The sequence below is a fragment of the Haematobia irritans genome, chromosome 3 (assembly GCF_050003625.1).
Source record: "Haematobia irritans isolate KBUSLIRL chromosome 3, ASM5000362v1, whole genome shotgun sequence".
Lineage (NCBI taxonomy): Eukaryota > Metazoa > Arthropoda > Insecta > Diptera > Muscidae > Haematobia > Haematobia irritans.
Window position 1 is genome coordinate 131,518,072 of NC_134399.1, and position 12,653 is coordinate 131,530,724.

A 12,653-nucleotide genomic window follows, 5' to 3' on the forward strand; every position below is an offset into this window, starting at 1 on the left:
AAATAAAATTTTTAACAGAAATAAATAAAATTTTTAATAGAATTTTGACAAATTATTTTATAGAAATAAAATTTTAACAAAATCTTCTACAGAAATAACATTTTAACAAAATTTTCTATAGACATAAAATTTTAACAAAATTTTGGGTAGACAAAAATTTTGACAAAATTTTCTATAGAAATACAATTTTAGCAAAATTTTCTATAGAAATAAAATTTAACAAAATTTTCTATTAAACTGAAATTTTAATAAATTTTTCTACAGAAATAAAAATTTGACGAAATTTTCTATACCCAGAAAAAAGGGGCTCTAATGCCAACTGAACTTTATTTTAGTTCATGAAGATAAGTTGATTTTAGTTAAATTTTGCACAATAAGGGTAAATGTTCCTTATTTGAATAATTTTTTGCTAACTTTCATGACGTGAACTAAAAATAAGAAAAAAAGTTGTATACAAATATAGTGCACAATTTTACTAAAAAATAAAATAGTTCACATTTTCCTAAAATGGCAGAAGTTTGCTTAAATTGAGTTCATAAGTCTCTCAAATTAGTAAATTTTACTAAAATTGTACCTGTCTCGAACTTCGTACAGCGCTAATGACATTTGAACAATTTTTAAATCCAATTTTTTCTTCCAACATATGAAGTTTTCTTAAACAACACGAAAAAATTAATTATTTTTAAAAAATTTTCTTCAATTTGACAAAAAGTATTAACTTATTTGTAACATGTTGCAATTAGAAAAATATTTTAGTTAAAATTTTCTAAAATAAACATACATTTTCTTCACGGTGGGGTCACTTTTTTTGGGTGTATAGAAATAGAATTTTAACAAATTTTTCTATTAAAAAAAATTGACAAATTTTCTTATAGAAATGAAACTTTGAAAAATGTTCTATAGAAATAAAATTTTGCCAAAATTTTCTATAGAAATAAAAGTTTGACAAATTTTCCTATAGAAATAAAATTTTAACAAAATTTTCCATAGAAATAAAATCTTAACAAAAATTTCTAAAGGAATAAAATTTTAAAAAAAATTTCTATAGGAAAAAAATGACAAAATTTCTTATAGAAAAATGTAGAAAACTATTCTATAGAATTAAAAGTTTGACAAGTGTTCCTATAGAAATAAATTTTTGACAATATGTATACACCCAAAAAAATGGTCGCTAATAGGGGAGATCATAATATATTGTATTACAAAAACTGAAATAAAGTTCTGAAATAAAATAGTAAAACATTTCTTTCGAAGAAACACACATTTTTTCATAATAACGACAAAAATTTTATCAAAAACCTCAAACCTCAAAGTGAGATTTTTTAAATTTGTTAGATTTTTAGTAAAATTTTCTTCAAATGTTGGTAGATTATTTTTGGCATGAGTCTGAGACCAACATAACATATCGTTTTGGTACAAACGGATTGAGTATAACCCTCATCCTATGGTTGAGGATATAAAAATATTATAATCACTAGTCAATTAAAAAACTGACAAATAACTGAAGTAGTCTACCGTTCGTGAATGTGAGTCACGAAAATAATCTGTTTGTTAGAGACAGATTCGGCAAATATGCTCACGAACAAAATCAAGCTGATGATTTCAATTAGTGGACAAATTTATAATCATCAATAAGATTTTAATAACGCTCACGATTTATAAACAGACTCACCCGGTAAATTACTCAGACAATTCTAGTTTTGACCACATATTTAATAACGACTATCACATTAACTCATATTCGATTCAATGTACTCTCAAAAATTAGAATCAAACGTTGTAAAGGGTGATACGGTCAAAATTTGGTCAAGGGAAAACGCGTGTAAATCGGTGAAATCGTTTATTTAAAAAATCAAATTAAATTTCTTTTTCAAGTTCAATTAGTATAAAATTCAGGAAAATATTCAGTTAGGCTTTCGCTTTTCCAAATCCGAATTGCCGGGCCTCACGCTTGACATCTGCCATCAGATTTTGTACAGCCACCTTGTCCACCTTCTTCGCCGCAGAAAGCCAGTTTGCCTTGAACTGCTGCTCGTCCTTAGCAGTTTTTTTTGATCTTCTTTAGGTTCCGCTTGACAATAGCCCAGTATTTCTCAATTGGGCGGATCTCTGGCGTGTTGGGAGGGTTCTTGTCCTTGGGAACCACCTGCACGTTGTTGGCGGCGTACAACTCCATGGCCTTTTTACCTTTGCCAAATCCGGCCAAAACAGTACGGAACAACCGTGTTTCTTCAGGAAAGGCAGCAGACGTTTATTCAAACACTCTTTCACGTAAATTTCTTGGTTGACAGTCCCGGAAGCTATGAAAATGCTGCTTTTCAAGCCACAGGTACAGATGGCTTGCCAAACGAGATATTTCTTTGCGAACTTTGACAGTTTTATGTGCTTGAAAATATCTGCCACCTTTCCCCTTCCTTTTGCCGTATAAAACTCCTGTTCCGGAAGCTGCTTGTAGTCGGCTTTGACGTAGGTTTCGTCGTCCATTACCACGCAGTCAAACTTCGTCAGCATCGTCGTGTACAGCCTCCGGGATCGCGCTTTGGCCGTCGTATTTTGTTTATCATCGCGATTTGGAGTCACTACCTTCTTGTAAGTCGATAGTCCGGCTCGTTTTTTGGCTCGATGCGCGGTTGTAGACGATACACCCAGCTTATTTGCGGCATCTCGGAGAGAGAGGTTAGGGTTTTGTTGAAACTACCGGCAACTCTCCGTCCGTCTCAGCGGCTTCTGGTTTTCGATTTCCCCCCGATCCAGACTTCCTGGCTGTCGACAAACGTTCCACAAACACTTTAATTACATTTGTAACGGTTGATTTGGCAACTTTTAGCGATTTTGCCAGCTTTGCGTGCGTGTAGCTCGTTTTTTCGCGATGCGCGAGCAAAATTTTGATACATTGCTCTTCTTGCTTGGACGGCATTTTGACAACTGAAGAGTGAATTCCAAAATCAAAATAGGAGCAACATTCTTCACACACACACCTTCAAAATGAGAGGTGTTCAGGTTTTTTAAATGCAAAATTGAAAGAAATACGTCAAGTTTATATTGACCAAATTTTGACCGTATCACCCTTTATTTAACTTAACGGTGAGTCACGGAAATTTTCTTGAGTGATGCGAATTTTTGTGAGTCAGGAAATTATCCGTCAGTCAGTGTATGTGAGAGTCTCCAGAGTTTTTGGTGTTCGATCGAAACTGGGATTGAACCCATGACGCTTTGTATGCAAGGCGAGAATTCTAACCAGGTGCATTATCACATCATAGTAATGCTGGTGTTGCATTTCTAAGTGTTTCAAATGCAGTTTCAACTCGGCACTAAAAAATAGGGTACATAAGATTCGGGCTAGCTAGAACTTTCCGGCGTGTATGCTTATTTATGATTTTGGTTTTTTTTTCTTATTAAAGTGAATTAAACTGGAATTATACTTACATGAAACCACCAAAAAACTTAGCCACCATCAATTGAATAACATTTTGACTCATTGAGGCTATTAGAACACATAGGCCTTCCAATAAATATCCACAGATAAGTAAGTTCTTACGACCTTTGTTATCGGCCAAATAACCCCAGCCAATGGCAGAAACAATCATACCTGTGATAAACATTTAAAATTTTTCATATATTTGCATGCAAACGACTGGATGATACCTACCACTATAAACTATGGCATTAAGGATGCCCTTATCTATCAAATCTAAACTCAAATCACATTCAGCACTGGGCAGGATATATGAGACCACGGCCGTTTCAAACACATTTCCCATAATGGCAGGAACGCTTACGCATAAAAGTAAAATATTAAATCGTCCAAAACCGCATGCTTTAACAGCTGTTTCAAAATCTGCGGTAGCTTCATTATCTTCTGATGAATTTAGATTTATTGTTTGCCACTTATCTGGAGGATGATATGAAAAAAAATTTTAAAATTGTCATCGGGTTAGAAGCAAAATAAATTATGATCAATTTTATCTTGGGGATACCTTTTTGTCTTGGCGTTACCTCAATGGGTGTTGTTGGTATCGAATCCATTTTAAGAGGATTAGAAAATTAAGATTAAGTGTATATCAGTGAAATGTGCGAATTTTGTTTCTGATTTTTTTGCTAATGGCTACCTCTCTATCGTATGTCTAAAATCTTACTGAGACTCATCTTGGATAATCAGTATTCAGAAGGCATGGCATATCATCTTACTTTTTATCTAATGCCATAAATTTTATTCTCCAACAGTGATCCATTCCCATAGATACAAATGTTTAAGAAATACTTGAATTCAATACGAATATAATTTTATACGTTGTTGAATTCAAACATTTTTCAAATGGAGTATTATTGAAAATTAAACCTTAAGCTATACTATTCCTGGCATTGGAAAAGTGAGGGGAAAGGGCGAACTTCCATGTAGTCCATGTACAGAAAAAAAAATCACGAAAATTTTTCCAATTAAAGTCATAATTGAGTTTTAAACAAGTATATACGGCCGCAAGTTCGGACAGGCCGAATCTTATGTACCTCCACCATGGATTGCGTAGAAACTTCTACGAAAGAATGTCATCCACAATCGAGTTACTTGGGTTGTGGTATCTTAAAACATCTTAACATCGTTTTCTAAAATGTGAGTTAGTCCATACGTGGTATATATTATACAAAAAAGTTATGTATAGGAAAGTCTACAAATAATTACGAATCGATATGGACTTTTTGCACGATACGTAGAGAGCCAGAATTTAAATATGGGGGTCGCTTATGTGGGGGCTATATACAATTATGAACTTGATATGGACCAATTTTTTTGTAATTGGGGATCGATTTATCTGAGGGCTATAATTAACTATAGACCGATATGGACCTAGTTAGGCATCGTTGTTAACGGCCATATACTAGTACAATGTACCAAATTTCTACAGACTCGGATGAAATTTGCTCTTCCAAGAGGCTCCAAAACCAAATATCGGGATCGGTTTATATGGGGGCTATATAATATTGTGGACTGATATGTACCACTTTTCGCATGGTTGTTAAATATTATATGTAGTACACCACGTACCAAATTTCAACTAGATCGGATGAATTTTGCTTCTCCATAAAGCACCGGAGGTCAAATCTGGGGATCGGTTTATATGGGAGCTATATACAATTATGGACTGATATGAACCAATTCCTGCATGGTTGTTGGATACAATATACTACCATCACGTACCAAATTTGAACTGAATCAGATGAATTTTGGTCTTCCAAGAGGCTCCGGAGATCAAATCTGGTGATCGGTTTATATGGCGGCTATATATAATTATGAACCGATGTTGACCAATTTTTGCATGGTCATTAGAGACCATATACTTACACCATGTACCAAATTTCAGCCGGATCGGATGAAATTTGCTTCTCTTAGAGGCACCGCAAGCCAAATCGGGGGATCGGTTTATATGGGAGCTATATATAATTATGGACCAATTTTTGCATGGTTGTTATAGACCATATACTAACTCCATGTACCAAATTTCAGATCGGATGAAATTTGCTTCTCTTAGAGGATTCGCAAGCCAAATTTGGGGGTCCGTTTATATGGGGGCTATACGTAAAAGTGGACCGATATGGCCCATTTGCAATACCATCCGACCTACATCAATAACAACTACTTGTGCCAAGTTTCACGTCGATAGCTTGTTTCGTTCGGAAGTTACCGTGATTTCAACAGACGGACGAACGGACGGACATGCTCAGATCGACTCAGAATTTCACCACGACCCAGAATATATATACTTTATGGGGTCTTAGAGCAATATTTCGATGTGTTACAAACGGAATGACAAAGTTTATACACCCCCATCCTATGGTGGAGGGTATAAAAATATTCATTTAAAAATTTAATTGATTCAGCAAATTTTTTAATTAAAACAAAAACCAATCATAAAAATTAATAGTATCAATTAATTATACCCTCCACCATAGGATGGGGGGTATATTAACTTTGTCATTCCGTTTGTAACACATGGAAATATTGCTCTAAGATCCCATAAAGTATATATATTCTGGGTTTTGGAGAAATTCTGAGTCGATCTAAGCATATTCCACCGTCCGTCTGTTGAAATCACGCTAACTTCCGAACGAAACAAACTATCGACTTGAAACATGGCACAAGTGGTTGTCATTGATGTAGGTCGGATGGTATTGCAAATTGGCCATATCGGTTCACTTTTACGTATAGGCCCCATATAAACCGATCCCCAGATTTGGCTTGCGGAGCCTCAAAACTAAGCAAATTTGGTATGGTATATAGTCTATAACAACCATATAAAAATATGTCCACACCGGTCAATAATTATATATATCGCCCATATAAACCGATCCACAGATTTGGCTTGCAGAGCCCCTAAGATAAGCAAGTTTCATCCGATACGGCTGAAATTGGGAACATGATGTTGGTATATAGTCTCTAACAACCATCTAAAATTGGTCCACATCGGTTCATAATTATAATAGTCCCCATATAAACCGATCCCCAGATTTGGCTTGCGTATCCTCTAAGAGAAGCAAATTTCATCCGATCCGGTTAAAATTTGGTACGTGCGTAGCCTCTAAGAGAAGCAAACTTCATCCGATCCGGCTGAAATTTGGACCATGGTGTTGGTATATTGTCTCTAACAACCATACAAAAATATGTCCACATCGGTCAATAATTATATATATCGCCCATATAAACCGATCCACAGATTTGGCTTGCAGAGCCTCTAAGAGAAGCAAATTTCATCCGATCCGGTTAAAATTTGGTATGTGGTGTTAGTATACGGTCTCTAACAACCATGCAAAAATTGGTCCACATCGGTTCATAATTATGTATAGCCCCCATATAAACCGATCCACAGTTTTGACCTCCGGAGCCTCTTGGGAGACCAAAATTAATTTGATTCAATTGAAATTTAGTACGTGGTGTTAATATATGGCCTCAAACACCCATGCAAAAATTGGTCGAAATTGGTCCATAATTATATATAGCCCCCATATAAACCGATCCCCAGATTTGACCTCCGGGGCCTCTTGGGAGACCAAAATTCATTTGATTCAGTTGAAATTTAGTACGTGGTGTTAATATATGGCCTCAAACACCCATGCAAAAATTGGTCGAAATCGGTCCATAATTATATATAGCCCCCATATATACCGATCCCCAGATGTGACCTCCGGAGCCTCTTGGGGAGCAAAATTCATCCGACCCGGTTGAAACTTAGTACGTGGTGTTAGTATATGGTATCTAACAACCATGCCAGAATTGGTCCATGTCGGTCCATAATTATATATAATCCCCATATAAACCGATCCCCAGATTTGACCTCCGGATCCTCGGTTGAAATTTGGTACATTGCGCTATTGCCACTCGAGCCAAAAATAATCTACCAAAATTTTATTGTCATTGAAATTTTTATCAAAATTGTATATTTCTATAGAAAATTTTGTCAACATTTTATGTCTTTCAAAATTTTGTCAAAAATTTATTTCTATACAAAATGTTGTCAAAAATTTATTTCTATAGAAAAGTTTGTCAAAATTTTATTTCTGTAGAAAATTTTGCCAAAATGTTATTTCTGTTGAAAATTTTGTCAAAATGTTATTTCTATAGAAAATGTATGAAGCATTTCATAGTTGGAGAGGAAGATTTTCCAAAATCTTGTAAAAAATCTGAAATTTTTGGTGGACTCTTGTTCATAATTGTATATAGCCCCCATATAAAGCGACCCCCATATTTCAATTCTGGCTCTAGAATTACAGCACAAAAATTCATATCGGTTCGTAATTATTGCTTTCCTATGAATATATAGGTATTTAATCGACTTTTCTTTTGTTTGTCCTGGCCGAACTTATGGACCTATATACTTGTTTTAGTTCATTTAACTAACGTACCAAAAAAAATGTTAGAGTAAAGGAAACTTTCTCCAAACATAATAATTTCATGAACTAAAATAAAGCTAAATTGGCTTTAAAATAAAGCTAAATTGGCTTTTTGAGCGAAATTCGAATTTAGTGAATGTATTTACTTCATTTGTACAAAACTTGTTTTAACAATTTTTGTTCATTTCAAAAAGTATTTTGCAGCATTTAATTATCATGAACTAAAATCAAGTTAAATCGGCCATAAAAATTTTCGTTGACTTTTTTCTAAGGGTAGCTGCTTGGCATATGATTCATTTTTTTGCAACATTAGATATTTATTACACAGACACTTACTTCAACAAATAATTTAAAAAATATTACAATTATTCTACTACAGTTCCATTTATTTACAATAAGTATATAAAAACATATATATTAGAATATATATTTATATAGAAAAACATATATTTACTTAAGGTCTAATTTATTTGTACTGGGTAAAAATGCCGCCAACAAACAGCCAACTGAAATAAAAATAAAATATTTCGATTTATAGTAATAAAATATATTAGATGGGACTTCACATTACACTACACAGAAAAAAATATTTTTTTGAGATCTAAAGGTTATGTGGGCATAAAAACTGTCTCGAAAGCAAAGTTGAATGGTTTGTTATTAAGTAAAACTGTCTTCCAACTTCAAAAGTATTTGTGCTGAACACATATGTTTTGTCTGTGTACACTGAAAAAAATATTGTCGTGAGACCAAAGATTTCATGTCCTTAAAATACGAATGCAAATTTTGCTTAGCATAGAAGACGCATTTCTCTAATATAAAGTTTTTTTCTCCATGTTCAAAAGTCGATAAACTTTTCAATGAAGTTGTATTGTCATTCTAATTAAAAATTGATATCATAACATGAAAGAAAATTTTTTTGGGGTAAGGTCAACTTGACATTAATAATTCAGAAAAATTCTTTAAAATTAATGAAATTGTCTTTAAATTTATTGTCTTTTTGCAACTTGACTACAAAGCAAAAAATCGTTCAAAAATATGACATGTTGTTCAATACTTTATTCTAAAGATGTTTTTTACTTGAAACATAGCATAATTTCTACTGGAAGTCGAGTCTGAATCTTGAAAATAAAGTTGTCGTTAACTCGTTTTTAAAGGACTTTAATAGCATATGATGAAAAAAATCTGACAAACCGAAAAATCAAAATTTGTTTCCTAGAAGCAAGTACACAAAACCCAAATTTAAATGAGAATTGTGTCTTAAAAGTATCTTTACATGTATTCTCCGCTTATTTGGCTCGGAATCAATACCAGCGTTGCCAGAAGTGTTTCACAAAAAACCGCTAGATTTGTCCAAAAAACTAGCCAAAAAAGCTAAAAAATGTTAAAAAATAGCTAGAAAAAAAGCTAATTTTTTTTGTATCAAGAGTCACATTTTTGATTGAAATTTAACAAACTTAAAGGCTTTATTTCACCTAAAATGCATATTATTTTAATTGTATTCATTTTACTTCCATTTCTGTGAGACTGTAGGAAAATCTATGTCATATTAGCTCTGTGTGCGTACTCGATACATTTTGATTACTATCACAAATTTTTACTGGAATTCCTTCATTTATATTTCCTAGTAAAAACTTTTTTCCCGGTAAACTTGCAATTATCAGCTGGTTAATCATCAACAAGTCCAATGTCTCATAGAACTGCATTAGAAATATCAATATATTTCGTTTTAACTGAATTAATGATAAATTCGTGAACGTGTACACTTCTCCTAATATTACCCAAGAGAATAAAACCCATTCTGTCTTGCAAGTTTATACTGAATAACTTTTATTGGAAAACTTCCCATACAAACCTATTGTTGTACAATTTTCGTAAATGTAAATCCATTCCATTAATAAATAGCAGATTTGTTTTGATCCTATCACTACGATTTTTTTTTATTGCATTTTTTTTTGATGTTAAAAAAATAATACCACATTCAAAACTTTATTTCTTTAATTATTTCTATGTTCGGTTCCAAATATTTTGTACACTAATAATTTTGGTATTGATTCCGAGTCAAATTTGAATTTATTCGTTTTTTTCAGCTTTTTATTCATGAGCTATCACAGTGCTTTAAAAACGTGCTAACGACAACTTAAATTTCCAAATTCCGACTCGACTTTAAGTAGAAATTATTCTGTGTATACGTTTTCAAAATAAAATGAAAAACCTCTTCTATTTTTGAACGCTATTTTGGTTTATGGTCAACATACAAAAACTCCACAAATTTAAAGACTATTTAATTAATTTTAAGAATTTTGTAGAATTGACCCTAGCCTTCTTTCATGAAAAGATACCCATTTTTAAGTTGAACCACTTAACTATAAGGACAAAACAATTTTATCGGTTTATGGACAAGGAAAACGGTTTATATAAGAGAAATTCACAAATGCTATTATAACCAAAATTCGCGTCCGTATTTTAAAGACATGAACAAAGCAGTTTACAGACAGTGTAGAAAGCAATTCACATCTACTATTTTAATTTAGTAATATCATAATAACTTTAGAATCCGTATTATAATAACATAAAAAGGATAAACGAGCCAAATGCTATTATTCCTAATAATTTACTGACAGTTTATATAAGGAATTTGTATGGTAATAGTAGATTTAAAGTTTACGATAACGAGGAAAAAACTTTACAAGAAGGTGTATTTGCTGTAAAAATGCCCGGATAATGGCTGGAATAATTATTAAGGCTTCAATTGAGCTTTGAAATATGTGGAAAACCTTATTATTATTGCAGCAAGAAAAAAAGCTAAAAGCTAAATGCATTTTTTCCCCGCTAAACGTCTTCAAAAAAGCCAAATCTAGCGGGAAAAAAGCTAAATTTTCAACGCTGATCAATACCAAAATTTTTAAAGTAAAGACAAAATCTTTGGAACCGGGCATGTTTGTTTTTTTTCAGTGTACTATCGAAATCAGACTCTGTCATATAGGGGTCAGGCCAGGATAAGTGTGGCATAGTGGGTGATTAATTTTTGAATATTCTTCGATATATCGAAAGGTTATGCCAATAACAGGTTGGCTGATAAGTCCCCGGTCTGACACATAGATGGCGTCGCTAGTATTAAATGCATATTTTATACCCTTCACCACTACTGTGGTACAGGGTATAATAAGTTTGTGCATTTGTATGTAACGCCAAGAAATAATTGTCATTGACCCATCTTTTAGTATACCGATCGGCTTAGAATTAAATTCTGAGCCGATTTAGCGATGTCCGTCCGTCTGTCTGTCTGTCTGTCTGTCTGTCCGTCTGTCTGTCTGTTGATGTATTTTTGTGTGCAAAGTACAGCTCGCAGTTTTAGTCCGATTGTCCTAAAATTTGGTATAGGGTCCTGTTGCGGCTCAAAGACGATCCCTATTGATTTTGGAAAAAATCGGTTCAGATTTAGATATAGATGCCATATATATTTTTCACCGATCTGGTCATAATTGGCGTGTATATCAACCGATCTTCCTCAAATTCCGTACATCCGAATATTTTATGAGTCTCGAAAAACTTGCAAAATATTAGCCAAATCGGTTCAGATTTAGATATAGCTCCCATATATAGCTTTCGCCCGATTTACACTCATTTGCCCACAGAGGCCAATTTTTTGTTCCGATTTAGTTGACATTTTGCATAGGGAGTAGAATTAGCATTGTAACTATGCGTGTCAAATTTGGTTGAAATCGGTTCAGATTTGGATATATCTCCCATATATAGCTTTCGCCCGATTTACACTCATATGACCACAGAGGCCAATGTTTAACTCCGATTTAGTTGAAATTTTGCACAGGGAATAGAATTAGCATTATAGCTATGCGTGCCAAATTTGGTTAAAATCGGTTCAGATTTAGATATAGCTCCCATATATATGTTTTTCTGATTTCGACTAAAATGGTAAAAATACCAACATTTTCCTTGTAAAATCGCCACTGCTTAGTCGAAAAGTTGTAAAAATGACTCTAATTTTCCTAAACTTCTAATACATATATATCGAGCCATAAATCATAAATAAAGTTTTACGAAGTTTCCTTAAAATTGCTTCAGATTAAAATGTTTCCCATATTTTTTTACTAAAATTGTGTTCCACCCTAGTGCATTAGCCAACTTAAATTTTGAGTCTATAGATTTTATAAAAGTCTATCAAATTCCGTGCAGATCGAGTGATATTTAAATGTATGTATTTGGGGCAAACCTTTATATATAGCACCCAACACATTTGACGGATGTGATATGGTATCGAAAATTTAAATCTACAAAGTGGTGCAGGGTATAATATAGTCGGCCCCGCCCGACTTTAGACTTTCCTTACTTGTTTTATATAGTACCAACCTTCAAATAATTCGTGTCAAAATTTGACGTCTGTAAGTCAATTAGTTTGTGAGATAGAGCGTCTTTTGTGAAGCAAATTTTGTTATTGTGAAAAATTTGAAAAAAAGGAATTTCGTGTTTTGATAAAATACTGTTTTCTGAATGGAAAAAATACGGTGGAAGCAAAAACTTGGCTTGATAATGAGTTTCCGGACTCTGCCCCAGGGAAATCAACATTAATAGATTGGTATGCAAAATTCAAGCGTGGTGAAATGAGCACGGAGGACGGTGAACGTAGTGGACGCCCGAAAAAGGTGGTTACAGACGAAAACATCAAAAAATCCACAAAATGATTTTGAATGACCGTAAAATGAAGTTGATCGAGATAGCAGAGGCATTAAAGATATCAAAGGAACGTGTTGGTC

At 33.4% G+C, this 12,653-nt stretch overlaps 2 protein-coding genes across 2 annotated transcripts in view; both read right to left on the reverse strand.

Moving 5' to 3' along the window:
• Positions 1 to 4,113, reverse strand: part of LOC142229627 (uncharacterized) — a 31,033-nt gene extending 26,920 nt beyond the window's left edge. Inside the window, exons 1-3 of the mRNA XM_075300200.1 lie at positions 3,978 to 4,113; positions 3,650 to 3,892; positions 3,427 to 3,589 (exon numbers count right to left, since the gene is read on the reverse strand). Of these exons, the coding sequence (XP_075156315.1) occupies positions 3,427 to 3,589; positions 3,650 to 3,892; positions 3,978 to 4,026 (455 nt within the window). The 5' untranslated portion in view covers positions 4,027 to 4,113. The remainder of the gene's footprint in view (positions 1 to 3,426; positions 3,590 to 3,649; positions 3,893 to 3,977) is intronic.
• Positions 4,114 to 8,246: 4,133 nt separating this feature from the next.
• Positions 8,247 to 12,653, reverse strand: part of LOC142231188 (uncharacterized) — a 66,708-nt gene continuing 62,301 nt past the window's right edge. The window contains exon 23 of the mRNA XM_075301807.1: positions 8,247 to 8,387. Coding sequence (XP_075157922.1) covers positions 8,332 to 8,387 — 56 coding nt within the window. The 3' untranslated portion in view covers positions 8,247 to 8,331. The remainder of the gene's footprint in view (positions 8,388 to 12,653) is intronic.